At 34.3% G+C, this 24,172-nt stretch overlaps 1 protein-coding gene and 1 non-coding gene across 2 annotated transcripts; both read left to right on the top strand.

Annotated features, from left to right (window-relative positions):
• Positions 1-599: 599 nt before the first annotated feature.
• Positions 600-21,489, top strand: LOC137924370 (armadillo repeat-containing protein 2). Its single transcript, XM_068767765.1, has 19 exons — positions 600-708; positions 4,044-4,191; positions 4,974-5,112; positions 6,164-6,299; positions 7,142-7,252; positions 7,936-8,083; positions 8,733-8,943; positions 9,569-9,671; positions 10,384-10,556; positions 11,265-11,464; positions 12,058-12,226; positions 12,814-12,928; positions 15,482-15,531; positions 16,317-16,448; positions 17,484-17,640; positions 18,050-18,199; positions 18,855-19,088; positions 20,332-20,411; positions 21,176-21,489. Exons 1-19 carry the CDS (start codon positions 600-602, stop codon positions 21,485-21,487), a joined length of 2,877 nt encoding a protein of 958 aa, XP_068623866.1. The 3' UTR covers positions 21,488-21,489.
• Positions 19,673-19,744, top strand: TRNAW-CCA (transfer RNA tryptophan (anticodon CCA)). The gene has a single exon. It is a non-coding gene; the product is annotated as a tRNA-Trp (tRNA).
• Positions 21,490-24,172: the final 2,683 nt, after the last annotated feature.

The following is a 24,172-nucleotide window of genomic DNA, read 5'->3' on the forward strand; positions in this document are numbered from 1 at the left end:
TGCACTGTTAGAAATATGACACTTACAGTCATTTAAAAGCTGTATTTGTCTGGTCACTTTCTTATATTAAAAATGCCTGCGTAAATTATGATTACGTTGACACTCCATTTTTTATTCATTGATTTCCTTTTTTTTCCATAACTTTTTTTTAACATTGATAAGTGCCGCATAAAATGAATTAAATCACCTACAAACATTTTGTATTTGTCAATAGGTGATTCAAATTATTCATCGATATTATTTAAGCTAATTGGTTGTCTTAAATTGAACCAATCCCAAATTAATCCATCAAATCGTTGTTTGACACTCTGTGGGACTCTCGGGGCCCCCCCTCACGGGCACCCAGATACTTCGTGGATCAATCGCCACAAAGCATCTGTAAGATTTAGGCAGCAACCATGGTGGAAAAATGAACGTAAATAATGCTTTGACGTAAGGTTGCCGTGGAAGCCCTCGGGTGTAGATATTGTAAAGATTTTTGAGTTAAGCGCTTTCAATGCTCTGTCAGTTTGATAAGATCTGTTAAGATAATTAAAAATTCTATTTTTGTTATTTTTTTTTCATGACATTAAAAATAATTTTGATTGTCAGGTATGGCAATGGCCGATAGGGGAATCAGACGAGGTGCAGGTACACCTTTCTACGCGCCACCGCGCCGGAAGACGTCAGCCGAAATCATCAGTGAAGCGCGAGCTGCTGTTTTTGACGGTTGGTTATATTAACTGTTATTTTTTACTCTCATCATCATGACGTATACGTATAGTTAGCTTAGACGCTCGCAACTTTACACTTAGTATATTAATTATAGGATTGTCACAGCGCACAAACAAGTTTCCATAGGAAGGGCAGCAGCGTCTTCTACGTACCACAATACCACACTGCAGTCACCAACCCGACTGTCAAGCGTGGTTATGATAGTATATCCGCCCATATATATCTTAGGGGAAGACTATGCCTCGCAGCAAGCGTCTATGGTATGAAATGATGAGACGCTTTCTGCGCCCGCATCGTAGCCACGGAATCTAAGAATGCCGTTTTGACAGCAGTTAACAGATGTGCGATAGGTGGAATTATTACATATGTGTGTACATTTAAAATCTTATAAGGCACTTGTATGTACTTTGTTAGTCTATAACTCTAAACTTTATTTGCTGTGATAGCAGTATAATGTATTTATTGTACATGCTAGTTACCGTGTAATCATATAAAATAATTACATATTGAAACTCGTACATTGTTTTTTGTAAGCCGTGCTTAGCAACTCTGATGTGATTGATCTGTATTACATATTAATCTGAATTATATTAAAATGTCTTCATTTCTAAACATAAATCGTTACCTTACACAGCTCTATTGCAATCGGCAATCTTGATTTCGCACGACACGACATTCCACCTTGCCAATGTCATGTGGTTTTTAACAAACGGCGAGAAATCACGACAAACGCTCTTTTCTCTAATTCTTTGTCGCGTTTGGCTTCACGTTACCGAATAGTTTCACATAATTGTTTTATAACACTTCACATAGGAACAGTTTATAGAATTGATAATTTAAAATTCTAGAGTTCTTTTTGTGAAATAACTTCAATTTTTTTAACTGCTTGCTAATTCGATAATAGTAAATGGCCAGTTTTATATAGCACTGTACTTCCAGACGTTCACATATATCAATGAATTATAAATTGTCGTAATTCAGTTTACCACGACATTATTGCAAATAAGTAATAAAACTTTGAGTTTACTTTCGTTATTTACAAAAACTCGGCTAGGATAGGTGTATAAGCACTTATACCTTAAAATAAGTTATCTAAAATAGCACAACGGGAGGGATTGCAAATTAAAGTTCTTAATGAAGTTACTAGAATCCTTCACGTTGTGGGCGATCGCCGATCAGATTTTTGTAGGAATCTTGCATAAATCTGTCCTCCACCCAGAGGCAGATTATTTTGAACATCAAGAAAATTTCCTCCTCAAACCAATAAAAAGCCTTTTAGATACCTACCGATACACTTTAAATTGATAGCTTTGGAGTTTTTAGTTTTACATGAAATTTGGAGACATGTAGATGGAAAAGATTTATAAGCGTCAATGTATAGTTCATTTGTTTGTCATAAGGTGTCAAGCTTTTACACCTATTTCCAATCGTCTTATTTAAAATGAACACTGTGATATGAGACATTATCATTACATAGTCTGCAGGGAAGATAGCATATTGTAATTAATTTTATTATCCAGTAATCCGAATTTTGATATCACCATTCCTTACTATATTAATATTAATATTTCTGAAAACCATTAAGGTTTGGATAGGATGTAACTTACATTATTTGATTGCAAATATTATGCTTTATAATTTTACAACTATTTCCAATCAACTTGTATATACAAGTATATACCATTAAAAGTGATATTATATACCTTACAGTATATAAGTTAAAATATATCAATTGAATGGATCCAAAGGCTCTTGCGGATGATTTTCATCAGGCGTCAATGTGCGTTTGTAATTCGAACGAATATTTACATACACATAGACGACATGTAATTCATTGAGATATATGTTTTTTACTTTTACTACCATTAATAAAATTCAAAACGCTTATTACAAATAAATTGAAGGAAAAAGATTCTTATTCAACAGATGAATTTTATTTTTATTTAATAAATTGGCAGTGACCAAGGATTCTTATCATTTGAATATCATTATCATTACTATGTAACCTTATTATTTTGATTTCATTTTGGCTATATCTGAAAGTATATATGTATAAATTTGTATTGAACTTTATTAAAAGATATGTTGTTGTGGAGTGTCTTTCTGTTTCTTTTCCACAAAAAGAAAAAGTTAAAAAAAATAGATAATAAGTTGACGATCAAAAGTTCCAATGTTGAATAAATTAATTTTATCTAATCTCATCTTTATCAAAGTAGATAATCCTTCTTGCATCGTATCCTATTGAGGATCGTGGCCCGAATTGGAAATTTTATATAAAAGTGTATTTTTTGAGTTTTTCTATCACATAGACAGCAAAGTAGATAATAATATGAAAAGATTTTATATTAATTTTTATTATATGTTTGCTGTTTAATTATTAGTAATGATAGATGGAGCGGCTTTTAATGGAAAATTATGTCAATTTTTTACATGTGTTGCGATTTCCTGAATGAATATAATTCCGGAAATTCGAATTATTAACATAACTATTAATAATAGCTCATATCCGATCACCGCAACGTGATTCAAGCGTTCGCATAAAATGATTAATTTGTGGAAAGTATTTTTGTTGAAATTGCTTAAAGCAAAGGTCATGCGATCGCTAATGTTGTGCTCGTACGGTTGCCAAGGAAATGTCTTATACATTTTCATTTATTACTTTAGCCTATTACAAAGATTACTTCTTATATAAATTTTATTAAAGAAATTCGCATCGACTCTTATTTTTGATTTAATATAAACTTAGGTAAAAGTTCAAATTAATTTTTTTCATCGTTGATGTCTTAATAAAATCAATTAAACTGGAAATAACAAAAATAATGTGATGTCAGCCATAACTAAATTAATGTAACTAAAATTCTTAATGATAGACTAAAAATACAACAAAAGCTACATATTCTTATTATTAATTGTTTGCTTCCATGTTTCTTGACGTCTATTTCTTGTTGAAATACTGAATACTTGAATATATTTATAGATGAGGTTAAAACAAATCTTTGATATATCATACATCTTGCATGTTTTAATAAAATATAACTGCACGTAATTTTATTTTATTAAAAAAGTTGTTTGTTTCAATTTCGGTCACTGACCTATTCCGAGCGTCTTTTGTTGTTGATGATGGATTTGTTTGAGAAGATGCTTAACAATCAAAAGATTTTTTTCATCTGGGCATTTGGCAGATTCCGCGAGTTCGAGAGACCATAGCGCAGCGGGCACTTAGACTAAACTTCTAATAAGCTGACGAAACTTGATCGCTGCCTGGGTATCCCCAGCTCGGACTGCTGCATACTACAATTTCACTTGATTGACATTTGATATCTTTTCAGAAATGAATGGCTCATCTAGTGGTTCGGGTGGCGTTGGCACCTTACGTCCACTGCGTACGCGACGACCATTCACACCGCGTGAGCCCCAACGGACTCTTTTCAATGAGCGCACCCGCAAACGCGACCAAAGACCACCTAGTGCTTTTGAGTTAGTCCTCCTCATATAATTTAGTAATTTATTGCAATATCATTATCGTTTTAGTCGAAGGACGTCCACTGCCGGACATAGGCCTCCCCCATAGATTTCTAATAAGACTGGTTGGAAGCCGCTACCATTACCCGGCAACTTTAACAATGTCTCATCTGACCACCTTGCGGGTGGAAGTCCTTCGCTGCGCTTGCCGGACCGTCGTCTCCACTCTAGAATCTTTAGACTTCAGCGGTCATCTATTCTATGCGCTTTATGGCCTGCATTTGGTTGCCAAATGGGTCTTCTAATTTCTGATCCGATCTCGTGGGCAAATTCCGGGCATAGCCTCTAACAAAGTGAGAAATGTTTCACTACCGTAAGTCATCACTGCTCTGGTACAGAATAATGGCTAAAATTATAAAAATATTCAGTATTTTAGCTGTACTTTATTAAACTTGAAAGCTGCGGTTTCCTATATTCGAACACGTGATATTATAAACTGTAAAAATATTACATCATTGTATTTATTATCACAACATATTATTTAAATAGATCGCAAGCTTTAATTAAAGACAAATTAATTATTTAATTGATGCATGCTTTCCATAATATGACTTCATGATTTCGACTTTTTATTGTATTGATTATCTTTCAAATACCAGTCTGTATTTTGAAATTAGTATTATAAATCAATTGCCAAATACCATAGAAAACACTATTAATGTTTTTTTTTAACATAGGTCGCTTGCATTTAATCCATCGATTTTATCCATAACATAATGAAACTCTTAACCCAACAGTCTGAAGTACTTGAGTTTGACAGAAGACAGCGAAGAAACACCAACAAAGTCGGTTACCCACATCGTCAATTGCGAAGAAGTAACTTCAAGCGGACTACACACGAACGAAAATAAGAATGTTGCAAAGAAAGATAACTCGGTAAGACACATCCATTAAATATTATATATTATATTCATGTAGGTATTTACGTGCTATCGTTAAATTTTGTGTAAATGTTAAGTAAACATGTATAGTTTAAATATATTGTAAATGATTCCAGAAGATATTTACACGCACATGCAGACACATATGCACGAAACATGCATGCATACACACGTATCCTAACACAAATCTTGATAGTTGTCGCGTGAATTTCGTGACATATTAAGTTTTATTGATATAATGGTTTCTCAAGGCGTAGGTTCTGTCTAATTTAGGAACCTCTGGGAACTTTTTTATTTTGCAGCATTAAGTAATAAAGATTTTTATTTTCTTATGACATGTTATTTCTGTTTTTGGATACCTTTATCACGCGGAACGCTGTGCGCCTACCTTTTAGAACAACCTTACATAGCCTAAGAGTGGTTTTACTTTATGCCTTTACATCGTGAAACTTTATATACTAAAGCTTTAAACTTACTAACTTACTCTAACAAAGGCGAAAAAATTCAAGGCGTGCTTCACCTTGGGCTGTTACATTATTTATTTCTATTTAATTGTTAGGCTACCGTAGGCTTCCGCTAAATTAATTGGACACAGAGACTGACAAAGTTAAAACTCAAGTGCCTTAAGAGGTCGTTCGCTATTATCAGATTTTAACGTTTCGTATTATTAGTACAAATATGTATGAAGAAGGATGACGGTCAAACTCTACGAGAATATAAATGTTTGAAGTAATATAGTATATAGCCTCGAAGACGATATTTATTATATATTATATTGTTGTTTAACAAAAACTTAAAAGAAATGCTGTTTATATAGCGTGAAGGATTTTAAGTGATAATAAACCTTTGGAATCAATTGCTCTGCTACTGTGTTAAGGATTTTTTAAAAGTGACACCAAAATAACTTGACTATGTTTGTTGTCGGCTCTTACCAGGGATCGTGTGAAATTTTTGTAGCTTTAAATTAAAAGATGTTATTAAAAAATCAGATTTTAGTTTGTATCAAATTGGGCTTTTCAAGCTTCTTGCAATTTGTGTTTCGACAGTTACGTAATCAGGTACGACCTTGTGAGCGCAGTGGAGACAGTGTGGCATGGAGCGGCTTCTCTAAGTTGCCTCACTTGAGTGGCAAAAGTAAGCCGTTACATCGGAGGAACACCACTGGCCAAATGATTGTGGAAGGTTGGTTGGAAATTTGTTTTAGTTGGTCTCATTCTCTATCTAGAACAGTGATTCTCAAAGTGGTCTACATCGACCCCTAGGGGTCTATGACAACCTGCAAGGGAAGTCAGCGTCGTCAGCGAAAAAAAATTTGGGGGTCCATGAAATGAAATTTTATGTTTATTTAATGTTACGTATATTTTACATAACAGATACAAAATTTTATTTTGAGTAGTTTTAATTTAAATTCAATTAATAAATGCATAAATTAACATGTGTTTTTACTTTAAGTTTTTAACACTAAACTTCACTATAGTTAGAAATTTACAGGAAATCAATATCAGGTAAGTAGGGGGTCTACCCAACACGGAAAAACATGACACAAAAAAGTTGGGGGAACTCTGATCTAGAATGTACATGTGTTGTGGATACTTTATTAAAGGTTAGAAGAACAAACTTATCATCATCGCTACAACCGTACACATATATATATATATATATATATATATATATAGATAGGCTAGAGCGTCCTCCATTTTCCAAGGCCAGACGATACTGTTTAAAAATTAAAAACTTAAACTTTCTTTTAATTTTTCTCTCTATATCGATAGTATGAGTACATGCTTTGATTGACTGGAAAAAACCATAAAAATAAAAAAAAAATCCCTGTGTTTAGTATACTTACAGGCACTTTTATAGTGAAAAACTTAATATTACTAAGGTTACGCTTATGAAATTATTAGGCAATGTTAGTTCGGCAGAATATACCTCATCCATCACCACCTATCATTAAGCTTCTGTATGTCATGGCGTTACAAATTAAACTTTTGTATATCATGTATGCCAAACTCATTTCATTGCAGGTCCATCAGGGACAAGCTTGGCGCAGACTATATCAGTAACCAGAGCATTAGATATAAATAGTGACGTGCCTAATACGAAAGCCTTCTCTAATGAATCACAAGGAAATAAATGTAAGTTTTTAAAATAAAAATCCTTTTACTTTTATATTCTATCAATTGTTAAATTAATATATACGTTAGGTTAAAACCATTGTTCAATTTAGGATTTATATACGATATGATTTATTTATGACTTTATAATTATTTGACCCTTTTACTAAGCTATTTTAACTAAAGTGAATATAGAACATGTTGTTATATGTTATACAACTATACTATAACTACAATATAACTAGTTAGTTATTCAATATGTAATACGATTTTCGATCTAAAATGTATCTGACTTTTAGTCAACTAGTCAACAATTTGAAATAAAGCTATGTGCTTAATTTTTGATCGAATGCTAAAATAAATTTTTATGGTTATACACACAGGATGTCTCTTAAATGAACGTCATGCCGAAATCTCGTGAACAACTATGTTGGATATGGCTTATTACATAGTACATGAATCGGAAAAAATGCTATTCTTTTAAATTAGAATTTTTGTCAATCGCCTATAGAAGGGTCACTGTCGGTAACGTGAAAGTTAAAAAATAGACGCTTTAGTTATAGTAATAGAAAGTACATCTAATCTCGGTTTTACATGGGTACCTTACTAAATCATTTTTATTTCTTACGTTTTTGTTTGGTAAAGAACACATTTTAATTTGTGTGATTGATAGCCGGCGAAGTATTAAGTCGTTTCTTTCCCAGGTCTTGGTTCAGAGGCAGCCGGGAATAAGCGGCGAGCGTTTGGTATGATTAAATCCGTGTCGTGTGATTCCTCACCAGGGGCCGGAGATACTCCAATTAAACATCTAGCTCTTCAATTGCCGAATGCATCGCTTGATAACTATACCAAGTAAATTAAATTAAAATGACTAATTTTAATTTCAGACTTTGAGTTGTATCGTTTTTTTAAGAACGGAGTTTCACTCTTTGCCTTAGTAACACAAAATATGTAAGCCACTATCCAATCAAAACGTAAAAAATCCGTCTTAGATGTGAGCTCGCAGATCAGCGCACTTTGGAGACTCGTAACTTTAAATTAAAGGATGCTATTATAGAAGAGTTCAATCTGAATCCAATTTCTATTAAATTGGAATCTGGCAATTTTTCTCATAACGTTCACAAGCGATCACTGTGATCACTGTGATGGTATGTGTATAATTTATATATATATATATATATATATATATATATATATATATATATATATATTTAAATATATAATATATATAAATAAACCTTACATGAAATAAAAAATTCTTTAAATATGCTTAAATATTAATAAAATTAAATAAATATTCATTAAAATAAATATTCATTTTAAAATTATAACGGGTTGTGTTTGGATACACCCAAGTTTTTACATGCGAGCGTACATCATGAAAAGAATACCAGGAGAGTTTAATTCTATAAAAACTAGGTTAAAATTGAGCTTCTCTATTAAGGCTTTATGTTAAAATACATCTTTTTCAACTACACTAAAAAGCTGTTTGCCTTCGCAGTTTGAGCACACTGGAACTCGCCGAAGCTTTGACTTCCCAGCGTAGCCACGATGTAGAAAGAACTCTGCTCCTAATGGAAGCGCTCCAGAATATTCTAGAAAAGACAACACCGTCCAGCAACTTGCGGGAGCTTGTGTTACGTTCCCTCTACGTTCATATTGACAATGAAGATGAACGGATCTTGGTGGCCATTGCCAGAGCTATGCTTACTGTAAATATTTATATAAAATAATTTTTAAGCATTTTTAATGAAACGTTGTTCATCATTAGTTTAGTCTGGATTTTTATTCCTTAATTTCTAATTTATTAGGTGCAAAAAACATAAACAAAAATTCCTGCAAATTTAATTTCGTCGTTTGAGCCCATAGACGTCCACTGGAAGGCAAAGGCCTCTCCCTAAGATATCTATGGAGGGATATACCATAATCGCCACGCTTGGTACGCGGGTTGACGTACGCAGTGTTGTCTTATGGTACGCATATTATTAATACACAAAGTGTGAAATATAAAAGGCTGTATCCGGGGAATCGAAACCGCGACCTTCTAACGCACATTTCACTCCTTCAATTCTGCTACCGCTGCACAAGTAAAATTAATTTAGCGCATACTTAATTGACAGACGAGCACAATTTCTTCGTTTGAATTGAGTCAAAAAGTAATAATATATAGAACCAATAATTACTATTGCTGTTTCTGTTCTTAACATTAGGACATTCATTTGTTAATAACGCCTCGATTAGAGATAAAACTATTGAGTGTTCGTGAAGAGTCAGGAGTATTCTTTATTATATCAGCGGAGTTATGTGTATTGTTTAATATTTTTTGAAAACTTACAGATGCGAGTTACGGGAAAACATTTAGCGGCGGCGTGTAAATTAGTTTTCAAAATCGCAAGAAACGATAAAAATGACCACTTCTTTAAAAATAGCAATTTATTAGGTATGTTAATTATGCACAATTATGATTTTAAACGACAATGGCACGGTTAACAACGGCTTAAACTTTAGGCCGCTGAGCTTAGATCGCTTCGTATCGTAGTATCTCCATGGTGTCACTGTTGACTAGGGTCCCCACTAAGGGACCTCGATTTCGGGGCTAATAGTTCTTCGTTTAACATTCCGACTCAAAGGCGCCCAAACTGTCTAACATTACTCAGAAAGCGTCAGCTCTGGGAGAAAAAATAGCGGTAGAAACTAAAGCAACGCTTTTATTTTAAATGATCCGGAGTTGGGGACCCGTGCAGTAAACGAATCGACTTTGATTCCGACGAGGCTGGTAGATTTTCGAACGGCTGTGAAATTTTTCAAAAGATTTTGCTTTCAGGACATCGCGTTCTGAATGTGCCGGGTGTTTTCGGTTTTACAGTATCGGCACGAGTTACTTTCCATGGTAGTTTATGTCTAAATAAATATCATAAATAATGATGTTCCTATAATTTTTGGACACTGAATCAATATACATATAATATCTTCTAAATGAATCTTAATTGACAATAAACGTACAAATACAATATTATTGTCAAAGAATATTAACTAAAGAATCAAAAAGTATTAGATCTTTGGAGGAGGTTTATTCCTTACAGATGCTGTCTATCGGCTGGTATGACGATGATGATGATGATTGATGTTATACCTATTCAATCTCTCGTCAGAGCTCTTGGTGGAGGGATGCGGCCGTGCTGACCCGCTAGCGGAAAGCGAGTCTTGCGTGTATGGTGCAGGAGCCCTACGTTTCTTGGCACTGGAGCCCCGGTTGTGTTTACTGGCGCACCAAGCTGGTGCTTTGCACCTGGCCGCCTTACACTTAAAGATTCTTAACAACGCGGTGAGATGCAACGTTAACTAACATAAAAATAACTAAAACGCCTTTTATTTTACATTTGGAATGTTATTAGTAATTACTATTGTTATATATGTCGATTATTGTTATTTACTAATACCACAAAACCAAGCCGAGACACCGTGTGCACAAATGTCGCCGATATGTAACTCTGTAAATACAAGGATTCCGTAATCGTTTCGAATGGACCGTCATAGATTTACTTTACAACAGTGTTGAATTTCATTTAGAATAGAGAGCCTCTCTACTCCTTAAGTTCTTTATTCCTATAAAGTTATAGAAAATATGGGTGCATAAAACTCATGTAACTTTTTGAATGAAAATAATTTTATAAATACGCGATGAACTTTTTTTAATCAATTCAACGTTGATTTATACGACACCCTATATGTCTGAATATTACGACATTATACGACAACCTCTGCTAGCCATCAACCTATACTCCGGTTGAAAACGGCTTTCATACAGCGTTTCCTGGTGACCTTAAAAGTCCAGCGGTTCCCTCAAAGGTGTGGGTGGACGTCCTGCTGCCGGCTCGTAGCGTCGACTCCAGAACCTTAACGCCCCAGTGACCGTCGCGCCGTGTAACTAGCCTGTCAGAAAAACTGCCAACTTGAAGTATAGCTCTTCAACTTGGCAGAATGATGGCAATATAATTATTATAAATAGCTTCTTTTTGATGATGTCTTATAGAAATCAGAGCGACCAAAACAAGTACAGGAGCAGGCTATGCACGCGCTGTACCAGTTGACTGGAGCCCTTCGTAATCTTGCAAGTGGTGGGTCTAAAACAGCAAGTGCCTTCGTGTCAAGTGGAGCGCTCGCTGAGCTTTTGGCGGCTTTGTCTCTGCACACCGACCGGGATGTACTTACTAATGTTGCTCGTTGCCTCAGGTACGAGAAATCTAAAGGTTTTTAATATTTAAGACAACATGCGAATCTTTATAATTTTGCTTATTTTACTGGTTGTCTTCGCTCGCTTCGCGAGGTCTATTATTGGTAATTTTAAATACGGCAAAAAGATATTTTCGCCAAGTTTTATAGGAAAAAGTGTTAAAATATGAAAGTATTCGTTTTTAATCAACAGTCCCTCCACTTCTTTGCGGGTTGATTTTCATAAAATTCAACCTCGTACCAAATTCCAAGTTTTTTATTACCAAGAAAATGTTCACATTGTTCTTTTAGAAACTTAAAGTTCACAAACTTGTCGGGTCTTAGTGTTAAAAGTAAACATATTGTCATCAACATTATTATTTATATAATGATGTTGATCATTATTATTTCATTCGTAGGAAGCTTACTGCTAGGCCACGGCTTTGCCGGTCTGTTGCATTCCAATAAAGTTTCAAAGTGATTGAAAGCTTTGAAACTTTTTCCTGACAAATGAGCATGAAAAAACTTTAAAGGGGTGAACCCTTTAAAGTCTAGGTACATGTACCCTGTATAGCCGGTTAATAAAAAGCTAATTACTAACTAAACATTCTTAGTGTATTGTCTGCGGAGGATTCGTGTTGCGAATGGCTGTGTGGTTCGTCCTCCAGCGCCAATGCGTTGCTGAGGGCGCTAGCGGCGTGCGCTTCGCGCGCGGCCCTTGCTGTCAGGCTGGCTTACACGCTAGGCAATATGGCTGCCGCAGATGAGCAAGCCAGGATTAACGTAAGTACCAAAAACATATATAAAACCGTCCTTATTTCTGACATTTGATTAACGACTTTATTAAATTTGTTTTAGTATTATTTATTTATTTTAATTATATATACATTTCTTATATGTTACGAATAGAGTTATAAACGCAGCAGATGGATTGCTAGAAATCAATGCATAGACTAAATAAGAGATTTCGTGCATTTCGTGCATTGACCTTAAAAAATACTTAGCGGTTACGTATCCGTGACCTGTTTCTTTATTTTTTTGTAATTTGTTTTAATGTATTTCTCGTTAAGTATTTACATGAGTCATTATTTCCGTAATAAGACGTTCACTACTATATGTCCGGTCTTCTTCAGAGGTTTCTTATAGGAACTTATTAAGGTCGTCTGTTCATCTTGTGGTTGGACGTTCTATGCTGCGCTTGTCCAGGGTGTCCACTCCTGAAACTTAAGTCTCCAGCGTATTTGTTCTATGTACTAGACAAAACTCTGCCACTTCAACTTGCAAATTTACTGGGCTTTGTATAATAAGCTGTGAATTGTATAAAATTTTCAATATTAAAAGCTACGCTGTTATATAAGTCAAACTTTCAGATTTATAACGAGGAGGGCGGGGTGGATGTGTTGTTAACCATTTTGGAGTCGTACACGAAACGCAATGATCGCGACGCTAAAGAACTGGAGTCGGATGCCGATCTCCATTTAGTGGGTAAGAAATATGATGCAGATTTTTTAATATTTTGTAATAATTTGTATCATACCTTCAACAACATAAAATACAAAGAGATAATTTAAAAAAATAAACTTCAATTACTGCTATACCACGGCGCAATGATATGTAAGTATAATAATTTTGAATGGCGACCTAAAGAAACCGATAACATAGTTACGATAGCAAGAAGTCGCTAGATGCTGGCAAGACCGGTCTTCGTGGCGGTCTTTAGCAGAGACCTATGCTTGCAGTGGGCATCTATCTGCTGACATGACGGTGATAATAATTTCATTTCCATAACATAAAAAACACAATTAAACTTACTGCTTGATAAATCATTTATCAGGTCAACGCTATGGATGTCTTGTCACCTTATAAATTAAAAAAAATCTTTTTCGCAAAATTTTAGTATTGTTGGTTTTTAACTTCATTGTCAAAGTTTGTGGGGAGTTGTGGACGGTATAACGAAAGCGTGATTCAACGTTTCATATTACAAGTTTTATTATAGTACTAGCGAAACCGCTGTACCGCGCGTATACCTGCAGCGAGATGGGGGGGGAATACGGCCGATCCTATAGTCCGCCGTAAACGAACGTGGCGATGGCGCTAAAACTCATTTTTCTTCTTCCCCCACCTTCACCACTCCCGCCGCAAGAAGTGTGAATTATGTAAGATAGTATCCCGGGAATCAAACCCGCGACCTACGATCACAAGTCTCTTTACCGCTGGGCTACCGCTGCTCGTATTTGCTGTCAATTATAGTATGGAATATCCGTTACAAAAATCAATGGTTTTAGAAATAATATACACTGTTTTTTATAAACGTTTTTTAAATTCGGATAACAGAATATGAAAAATATTTTATATTTATTGTTTATTGTCTGTTTATGCAGACTTTTTACTGACTTACTAGATGATATCGGAGTTGTCGCAATTCAATTGAAAAAATGTAATAGTATTTCCGAGCTATCACCTCCTACACGGTTATTGGAAATAGCTTTAAAGCTTTTGTGCAGACAAATGAGCTTATTTAAAGCTTCTCAATGATTCAGAGGAGTTTTCATTGTTTATATAAATAGACAAGTGCATTTGACTAAAACCAAGTATATGGGTAATTTTAAAAATTGTTTCTGTTACTTTAACTACTTTAAATAATGCAATCATAGTGATTACGTTTCAGAAAACGTAATCACGTATCATCCCATTCCATTGTGATATCACAAAATATTTTACAAAATATTGGCGCCAAAATATAAAAAGACAATGGTCATTTTTACATGATTGATATAAAAATGACAGATTCCAAATTCAAAACTAATATTGTTTATTACTTATTATAACAGTATTTATTTCCAGACTAAGTAGTATATTATTTTACAAGTTTTGTATTATTTTTTCTGTCACATATCCAAATACTAGCTTTACACCAAACTAGGTTAACTGGTCGCTATAGCACCAAGTTTAAAAAGAATAAATAAAAGGTATTCAGTAAAAAAGTAACATCGAAACATAAAAGTTCATAACCTTAATTATAATGATAGCCGAAGACACTTGTAATGTCATTCCGTTTAAGTCATACAATAATTACAAAATTTCCAGTTATGTATGCCAACCATGACCTTAAACTGTTTACAAACAAATAGCTTTAATTTTTTAATAAGTCCTATCGATATAACCCACAATATAAATGTGGAATGAATAGATACTTGAAAATTTTGAAACATTTCTACAAGTATTTCATTATATTAGCATGAAGTTTATTTTTTTTATCACTTCTTTCAAACATCTACCGAAGTGATAGAGACCCTTTATGTTAAGTTTTGAATTTACCTTGGATTAAATTGAATATTTACATCCGATTATTCTTTTGTTACACCTAGCTGTTGCTTCTACCTAACATATATTTTAATTACGTTCAATATTATGTATTTATATCTATCTGACTTATAATACTTAGACTACTCATCCTGTTTTTTAATTATTATTTTGTGTTCCTTACGATTACAATTTAGGTCTAAGTGTTCTTTTTTTCCAGCTATGTTGACGGCGAAATTATTAAATTCTAGGCGCATAGCATAGAGACTTCTATATTTTATTTTTTCCCAAATCACTTTCTGTTAGATATGCGCGCTTTTTATACTTAATCTATAGAAAGCGATAGCCATAAAATTTTTCCTTGATTATGTACTTACCTAATTTTTCTATGGTACAATGTTGACACGACTGCGTGCAATTGAAATGGACGATAAATGATGTCAACACTTTCACATTTAGCTTTCATAATAAACAATAAATATTTCATTAGTGTTAAAGTAAAAATACCTATCGACGAGGTAAGTAAAATCGCACGAAAGTAAAAACGGTAAAAACAGTGTTTTTTTACCGTACCGTACATGTTATATGATTGCGTGCTATCTGAGTTTATACCTGTGTGAGTGTAGGTAATTATGTGTATGGATGTATGGGTGTGTATATTGTTAAACTAGTTCTTTTGTCTTCTAGGTAGGTATGTTGTCACTCTATGTATATTATAAACGTATAATCTTACAGGTACTGATTTAGGAGGGTCAGATGGTTCAAACGAAGACGTCCTTATAAAGGTACTTTTCTATTTTAAATATAATTGTCTTTATTTAAAAATCTGAATTAAAATCTTATATATCTAAGCTTAGTCAATGCTCTTGTCGACCATAACACTAGATTTGAACTGAAGATAACGAATCGCTCGATCAAAACACTAACACAATGATTCCGAAAATTTGCCTTTAAGCTAAAAACGTGATTTCTGACAAATGGTGGTTGGTTTTTTGTTTTTTTTAATTTCTGGGTTGAGGTGGTACAGCTAGGGGCGTTACATTTTACCACCGAATTTGCAAGACAGATATCTCATATCGGTTTCTTTGGCGAACACTCCATGAAGAGGGACATCAGCTCGGACATCAACCCGACAAGCGTTTAGTATTCCGATTTAGCTGTTCCCGGAAGCACCGACGTCTCAATTTCTGTAACCGAATATATGTAATGCTTAAAACGTTGTACTTGGCCACACTTAAACCAACATATCATCATCATCATCATGTCAGCGGATAGACGCTCACTGCATGGCCTAGGCTTCTCTGAAAGGTTCGTTCTCCTCCCGCCCACCAAGATTTTAGCTGCCTGCATACAGCGACTTTCCGCGACCTTGAACTCGTAGTCGATTAGTGTTATTACCCACGCTAAGTTAATGTGGCCTTTTCTGTGATCAGGGCGCCATAGAGAGGCTTAATTTGGTTCTAATTTCTATCAAAATTGGCTCTTCTGACATTCTACTTATGCGTTCACAGATAGTCACTGTAAATGATTCTAAGAGGACAATAAATAAACGTATTTATTATAAATGCAGACTGTGCGAGTTGTCGCCAACTTGTGCCTGTCAGAGTTAGCTGGAAGAGGTGTGGCTACGCAATACCCGGTACGCGCCATCAAAGCTCTGCTGGCGTGTCTCGAAGTGGCCGATCGATCTCTGGACAAACATGTATGTGTATCTTGGCGACATACTGTAGAGACTTAACATACCAAACTATATGTTATATTAACTATATACTGTATGTTATGGTAGATAATAAAACTTAAAGGCAAGAGTTTTTTTAGGTCCAATTGTCACTGTTTGTCCTTAAGAGACATTTATATATTCAACAGGTTTGAAATGAACGTTGAGAGCGCTTAATATACATATTTATTAAAAAAAAATGTCAACAACAAATATTTACATTTTATTACCAATGATTATATGTCCGTATTAACTAATATCTATGTTTTTGGAGACATGCAATAAATTCGTATGAATCTATTATCAATCGTAGATTATAAATATAATTACAATTTCGTCTAGAGTAAAAATAAAATGTTAAAAATTAAAATAATTGACACAGACGCTCAACGATCTATGGCGGTATAAACTCGGGATTTCTCTACGAGATCAATCAGTCATTTTAGACCTGTAGAAGAACGAAGGTAATCGACATAGCCCAGTGGATTTGTAAGTTGAAGTGGTAGGGAGTAGGTCACATAGTGCGCAGAACAAATGGCTCCTGGAGCATTAAGATTCTGGTGTCGTGACCACGGACTCGTACGCGTAACGTAAGACGTCCACCCAAAAAGTGGTCATCATCATTTTTATCTTAGGACTGGCCGACGTAGGCTTCCCTCATAGATTTACTATAGGCGGAAGCGACCTGCATCCAGCATTTTTTGACGAGATCGTTAGAACGTAATAAATTCGATAATTACGATCTCATAATTAACGAATTTGTACCTGTTCACAATTATAATTTGATAATGAGATATTTGACCTTGCTTTCATAATACCATTACAGAATTACACATTTTTTTTGTGTTTGTAAAACTTGAAACTTATTACTGGCACGTATGCGTCACTCATTAACATGTAATAGTCTTTAGCACGCTAGTGTAAATAAATTCTTTCCTGTTTCAAAATGTTTATTTAAAATATCTTCGAAAATTATTTGAGTCATTTTATCGTTGATATTGTATAAATTAATTAAAATAGGATGATCAAAGAGATGAAAAAGAGGGTGATGGTTGCCTCGAACGAAGGGAAGAACTTGCCACGGCTGCCCTAGCTACTCTTAACAACGTGACCTTCTATCTCCAACCGACGGAGTCCCTTGATCCGCTTGATGATACACTGGAACTGCTCTGTAAAGGTAACAAAGATTCTGCACTCGAAAAATCTGACTTTTAATGGGACTGGTTGGAAGTGGCCTGCCTAATGACCTTGACAATGTCGTCTGTTTACCTTGAAGTAGAAGTGATTTACGTTTACTCCTTTCTTGACGTAGTATTATAAAATTTTAATTAATTATTCTTTATTCCTGTAACGAAAATACAAATTCACATGCGAGCCGGTAGACGCCGTGTGGTTGTGGCCCTGATTGAGTGGTCATCGTGACTATCTAACTAGATAGTTTTTAAGAAAAAAAAATTATATAGAATATATATATGAAATATTACTATTTGGGACATTATCCTAGATTTCTTTATAATAGGTTATTGCCAAAACGGACTGATCAAACCTCGTCATGTTAAATAATCGAAATATTTTTTCGTGTAAAGCAACCTGTTGCTGGTTACGCAAGGATGGTTCAACTTTAGCCGGCTGCGAGGCAGTGCGAGCTCTCGGCAACCTTTCGCGATCCAATCGCGCTGCACAACTTTTGGTACTGGAAGGTGCATTGGATGCACTACCGACGTTTCTGGAACACGGTTAGTATATCTAGTAATTTCCGCACTATCATTATTTCAGCCGTTAAAAATACTATGTAATAAAATTATACAAGACATCTTAGACTTCCCTTATGTTAATGTTTTAAACATAAAATTGAAAGTAAATTATTAAATAAAACTTATTACAACATTCAGTTGACTCATTTACATGGTTGATATTATAATGTATTGATATTATAATGTAGTACATGAATCATCGTTAAATTTTATTTACTGTTGATTTTCTGTCTGACTCTTTTCGGCAGTTAAGCATTCCGAGCCATTGGTAACTTATTATTATATTAAAATAATTGATGATTCAAAAGCAAGTATTTTTAAAGTAAATGCCTTGAATAAAGATATTTTAATTTAAAATCGAATTGACCTATATTATCGTTATGTTATTTATAGAAATTATTCATTTTTGAAAAAGTTCTACTATACATAAATTGAGAGCAAATACGCTATACATTCACTCCTTAAAAGTTTATACACCTATAAAAAATACACTACACCAATATATGAGACCATATGAACTTTAAAAATCGAAAATTTCAAATAATATTAAAATTACTCTTTTTGATCCAATTCCGCTGATAAATATAGTGACGTATGTAGTATGTGTCATCAAATATGATTGAATGATTATGAACAGAGGACAGCAGCGTTCGCTACGCTGCGGCCGGCGTGCTAGTGAATGTTTGCGGTTCGGGTGCGGGCACACTGACGGCGGCAGCGGCGGCGGCGAGCGCGCTCCGAGCGGCGGCAGCTGCACGCGACGCTCCTTCCGCTGCCCTGCTCGCCCGCGCGCTGTGGAACGCACATGCGCATCGCCCGCTCGCCGCCGCGCACGCTCAGCTCATCACTGCGGCACTGGCGGCTTTTATCAGTACAGCTTTTATCTACATAATACAATCAACAATAGAATTGCAAAAGATTTTGCCACTAGCCAGCGCACACTAGCCACTTACGTACTATTGCATTTCAGTTATAAGTGCAGTTTTACATTGCTTCATGCCGCGGCATACCTCGCCGCCCTTCTTGTCACGGCTTACCGCGATGCTTTGTATCCCGTGACGAGATCTCCTAACGCAGCATTAATTTAAAACATTTCGTTTTCGTAGATATCACTGAATTCTTTTTATTTATTTCGTCCTCTTGTATCTACCCGTTTGACTCTCCTCACCACAGACCTAAATAAAAAAACAACAATCAGTATTGCAATAAAAACATCATTTCAATATTGTAGTGCTGTATACATAGGAAACACCTTTAATGAGTACCGATTCAGTCATAATAAATACATCCCTAATGGTATATTGACATTTTTAACTACCGTCTTATCACAACGTGCGTACTTCACGGCAACTCTGGTCGCACGAGTGCTGTTACTTAAAAAATGTTTCTTAATATGCAATTGAAGTACGTTTATTCGTTATTAATAGATTGCCTTTTTGACAAATTCATTACAACGACTCCGTGGCGCAACGGTAGCGCGTCTGACTCCAGATCAGAAGGTTGCGTGTTCAAATCACGTCGGGGTCAAAATTACAATTTTGTTATTTTTAAAAAGAATTTTGAAATTTTTTTCACTTCTGTAAAATTTTCGTAATTTTTCAAGAAGTAATTTAAAGCGAGTATTTAAAAAAAATATTTATGTACTGTTATAATAACCCCAATATTATTATTTATAAGCATCATTCTTTCACTTACCGCTGGACAAACATACAAAACCGCGAAATTATTTTACAAGAAAAGAAATGCAACTTTAGTAATAAAGGGCTAGAAAATAATATTATGTATTATTTCATTTAGATTTAATTTTTGAGTTTTATGAAAATAGTTCATTACATAAATATTACATGCAGTAATTATTGGAATATTTCTTTTAATTTTTAAAACAATATCTTTCTATACAAGCAATAGTGTAAAAAAAATTAAATATTTCGATTGGAAATTATTACTTTAAATAAATTCAAAATGAAATTCACACAATTTTATATCCTGTATTGTGCATATTTCGACAAAAAGTAATACACGGTTTTTATACTTTTTGTGTTATTATTTTCATAACGATTACAATTTTCTATGCGGAGATCTAGTATTTACTGATCCAACTATTTCATTTACAGATGATGACTCAGTGTTTATAGCGTGCGCCCATGCTGGTCACCGGTCCACTAATACGACGGATATTTCAAAATGCCATCATGTTAGTACAGATTATACAATATCTAATACGTATTTTAAAATGCCATTTTGTGTGCTACTATCTATTTTTATGCATTAACATTGTTGTAACTTTGTACAAATTTACTCAAATTTAGAGAAATGTTTTGTTTTTATTAAGAACTTTATTTTAATTTTACATAACACCTAGAGAGCTAATTTTGTGTTCTTTGGTTTGAGAAGCGATTCCTCGCGAGTCGATTTTGGAACTCTCTCAGTGAGGAGAACCTTCATCCGATGGTATTTACATCGCCTTCTTGTTATCATCAGATTTAGACTTCGAGAACGGCAAGTGCTTACTCAAAGCGTTAATGTCCAAAGACTTCTTTTCAGTCGATAGAGGCCCACTGAAAAGCATAGATCTCCCCCAAAAATCACCACGATCATCGGTTTTACGCCACCTGCATCCAAAGACTTCCCGCGACCTTAACCCCTAGTGGGGGGGGGGGGGCTACCCACGCTGCGTCTACCGTGGCTCGTGGGTCGTGGTGTCAAGAACCTTTCGGCCATCAGTTGCACGTCCAAGAACTATACGCTAACATGAGAACTTTCTCACACTCCTGTGAGAACGTATGTTTTTTTTTCTGTTGCGAATTTAAGGATCGGGCAAAATTCTCAAATGTTAACTATTTTTATAGATACACATTATGTTTATTCACAATATAACTTATAATTTCAATTTTAATTTAAGCAAAACAGTTTTTTTTTGGTTGTAATTTGGTTGTTAAGTATGATTTAATTTTATAGGTCAAATTTGAAATAGACAATCATTTGCGACCAACCGAAACGCTAGAGGTCGATGATCCAAAGAATGTCGCTGCCGAGCTTCAACATGTTGAAGATGATTTACCCAATGGGTACGGAGACGAAGACTGGGATAGGACGGGTCATTCGGGAGAGGATCTCGGTTTTGAAGAGGGAGATATAACTGGTGAGGAAGAATGCGGATGCGAGCCTTGCAGGCGTTTGGCAGCGTGGGATGAATTGGTGGGGGTGGCAATACCACTGCTGGAGAAGCTACGCCCACCTAGAGCTGACGCATCAGTGGGAACTGAATAAAATTATATATTTAAATTAAATTTCATTCAAATTGCAATTTTATTATATTCCAACTATATACAAAGTCTTTGATCTGCATTTTTGTATTATTATCATATTACTATGATTGTTTGTAGTTTAAATGTATAATAAATTTTATTACGAATAATAGTTCTTCTTTTTAATACATGTACAAGTCATATAAATATAAAAAAAATCACTCGTCACAAGATGTCTAGTTATTCATTAAAAAATTAAAAACAATACAAAATTAATTTATTTAACATTGGAACTTTCAACAGAATTATTATTGATTGTCAACTTATTATTTATTAATTTTTTACTCTATTCTGCTTGCAAGGTTATATTTGTGGAGAAGTAGAATGGAGGAAACTCACTAATAAACTAAAAAAATCATACATATGGATATATTTAATCAATATAAAATATGTAAATATTTTTGTATAAAAACGAGATCTACTAAATTCATCATCATATCAGCCGACAGACACGGTGCAAGGCTTAGGTCTCCCGAAAGTTCACCACGACGACCGGTTTTTCGCTGGCAGGCAGCGACTTCCTGCTTCATATTCTTCAAATTCTATTACATTTAAAAAGAGATATCCGTAGAAAAAAACGAGATCTATCGATCTTCCATTTTGCAATATTTTGGTAAATTGCTCATTTTAGATATATATTTTAATAATATGTATATAATAATAAGGGGAGGCCTGTTTCTTCCTCTTATTATATAATAATAAGGGGAAAAACCGGTTCTAAATAAATAATATATAAATTAAGTTATGCTTACCGTTCAAGCTGTTTAATTAAGAAAAATATTTATTAATTCCGTTGTCTTGAAATGGTATTTGAAATTTTTTTTATTTATTAAATACATTTTATATAAATTACTTTTTTTTATAAAAGGCTAACCCGATTTTTATAACAAGAACTATCGCGTAGAATTCGATCATAGATTATAAATCATTTATGTTGTTAATAACTTATGGCCTTGAAATTTTAAATAAATTTAATTATTAAAACCTGCGGAGCGATAATTGAACAAATTTTCCGTGATTACGTTTTGTAAACTGGCCAAGTGCGTATGATATTGAAAGCGATTGACGTAATCAAAAGTTATAGCATACGAAAAAATCAAGGTTTTTGTGTACATTATACAGGACTTTTAATAAAACGTAAAGTATATATAACATATTTTTTGAACATGATAATAAAAATAAAAATTAGAACAGATTTTTAAATTATCTTAATATATTAAAATGAAGTTAACTGATAGAGAACGCCTGTAAGCTGCATTAAAAAAATATAAAAGCATTATACCTGTCATTATACAATAAACTGAACATAGAAGATAATATTTATTTATTTATTTGAGTCAGCGATCCGATAGCCATCTGATGAAAGCATCGGATTCCGTCTTGCCATTGATTAATAGGATAGCATGTATAAAGCTATTTATATTTCATTATCTTGTTTAAACTCAAGAATTGCTGCTACTTAACTTTACGGCTCTCTGCTTCACTAAACGCGAGGCTTGGGAGCTTCATCGACCGCGAGCTACTTCTAGTTGGTCCGTGACATATCCACATTTAAAAATAAATACATATATATGTTACACAGTAGTTGTTTCTCCTTACATAATAAGGTTTATACTTTGAACGGCCTTTAAATTTACTCTCGTTTCGCCGTGTACCTTCATGTTTGCGACCTTCGTCAGATTAACGCGTAATGTCAAATGTCTTCGTGTCGGTTTCTTAAAAAAAACAACAGTCTCTTTCCAGCAAAGTATCGGTTAATACATAAGGTTATTTTAAAGTTTTTACAAATATTATTGTCTGTGCTGTCTTACAGAATTTAAGGGATTAACAATATAAAACGTTTATAATCCTATGGTAAGTTTTTTTTATTTTGTTTTTTCAAATCAAGATATATTTTTTATACCGGTAGTTAGGCTCTATGGATAATATTCGATAGCTCTAAATGAAACGAATCATATCGATAAATAATTCAGAGGTAATCTTAAACCAAGCCTTTAATCTTTCTTTTCTTTTATATAATATCACAATTCATGAAACTAATAATAATAATAATAAGTAAATTACGCTATGCTGTAAATATATGTAAAATTTAAACTTAAACTGGTGTTCTCCCACTTACACTTCTTATTCCAAATCCGCTGGGCTACGTCAGCTATTTCGGTTCATCTACGGATCTCCTCGTTACTCAACTGCTCTCGTAGAGAAACATCAGGCTTTGCTCTCTTCATGGCTCTTTAAGCGGCTGTAAGCTTCTCAATACCGCATGAAATGAAGGAACACATTTCACAAAGCAGAAATTTGACTGATGCTTGTCTGAAATGACAGTAGGTGGTGCACATCGCTCATGTCCGACCGTCGATGTAAAGATTTTCGAGTGACGACCACGAGCCGGTAGACGCAGCGTGGGTAGGTGCCCCACCAGGTAGACCGGCGATGTATTTAAGATCGCGGGAATTCGCTGAAGGCCTTTGGACCTATACGCTGGGTGTCAATCGGCTGATATGATAAAAATAATAATTAATCTACAGATTTTTTCATTAATATTCAAGTTTAAAAGAAGCATAACAGGTTTTGTATACTATATCATTTGCAGTCAAGGTGCATATTGAGGCAATAGCGTATAAAAATAACACACTGACGGCGAAGG

This window comes from Battus philenor, unplaced genomic scaffold (genome assembly GCF_028537555.1).
Source record: "Battus philenor isolate CCGP_79_NKW_IND1 unplaced genomic scaffold, ilBatPhil1.0.hap1 SCAF_23, whole genome shotgun sequence".
Taxonomy (NCBI): domain Eukaryota; kingdom Metazoa; phylum Arthropoda; class Insecta; order Lepidoptera; family Papilionidae; genus Battus; species Battus philenor.

What these genes read in the sequence shown, in the direction of transcription:
- LOC137924370 (XM_068767765.1), top strand. Translation starts at nt 600, where the DNA reads ATGGCCGATAGGGGAATCAGACGAGGTGCAGGTACACCTTTCTACGCG. An exon ending in TTGCAAAGAAAGATAACTCG is followed by an intron (nt 5,113 to 6,163) that starts GTAAGACACATC and finishes GTGTTTCGACAG; the next exon opens with TTACGTAATCAGGTACGACC. An exon ending in AATGTTGCTCGTTGCCTCAG is followed by an intron (nt 11,465 to 12,057) that starts GTACGAGAAATC and finishes AAACATTCTTAG; the next exon opens with TGTATTGTCTGCGGAGGATT.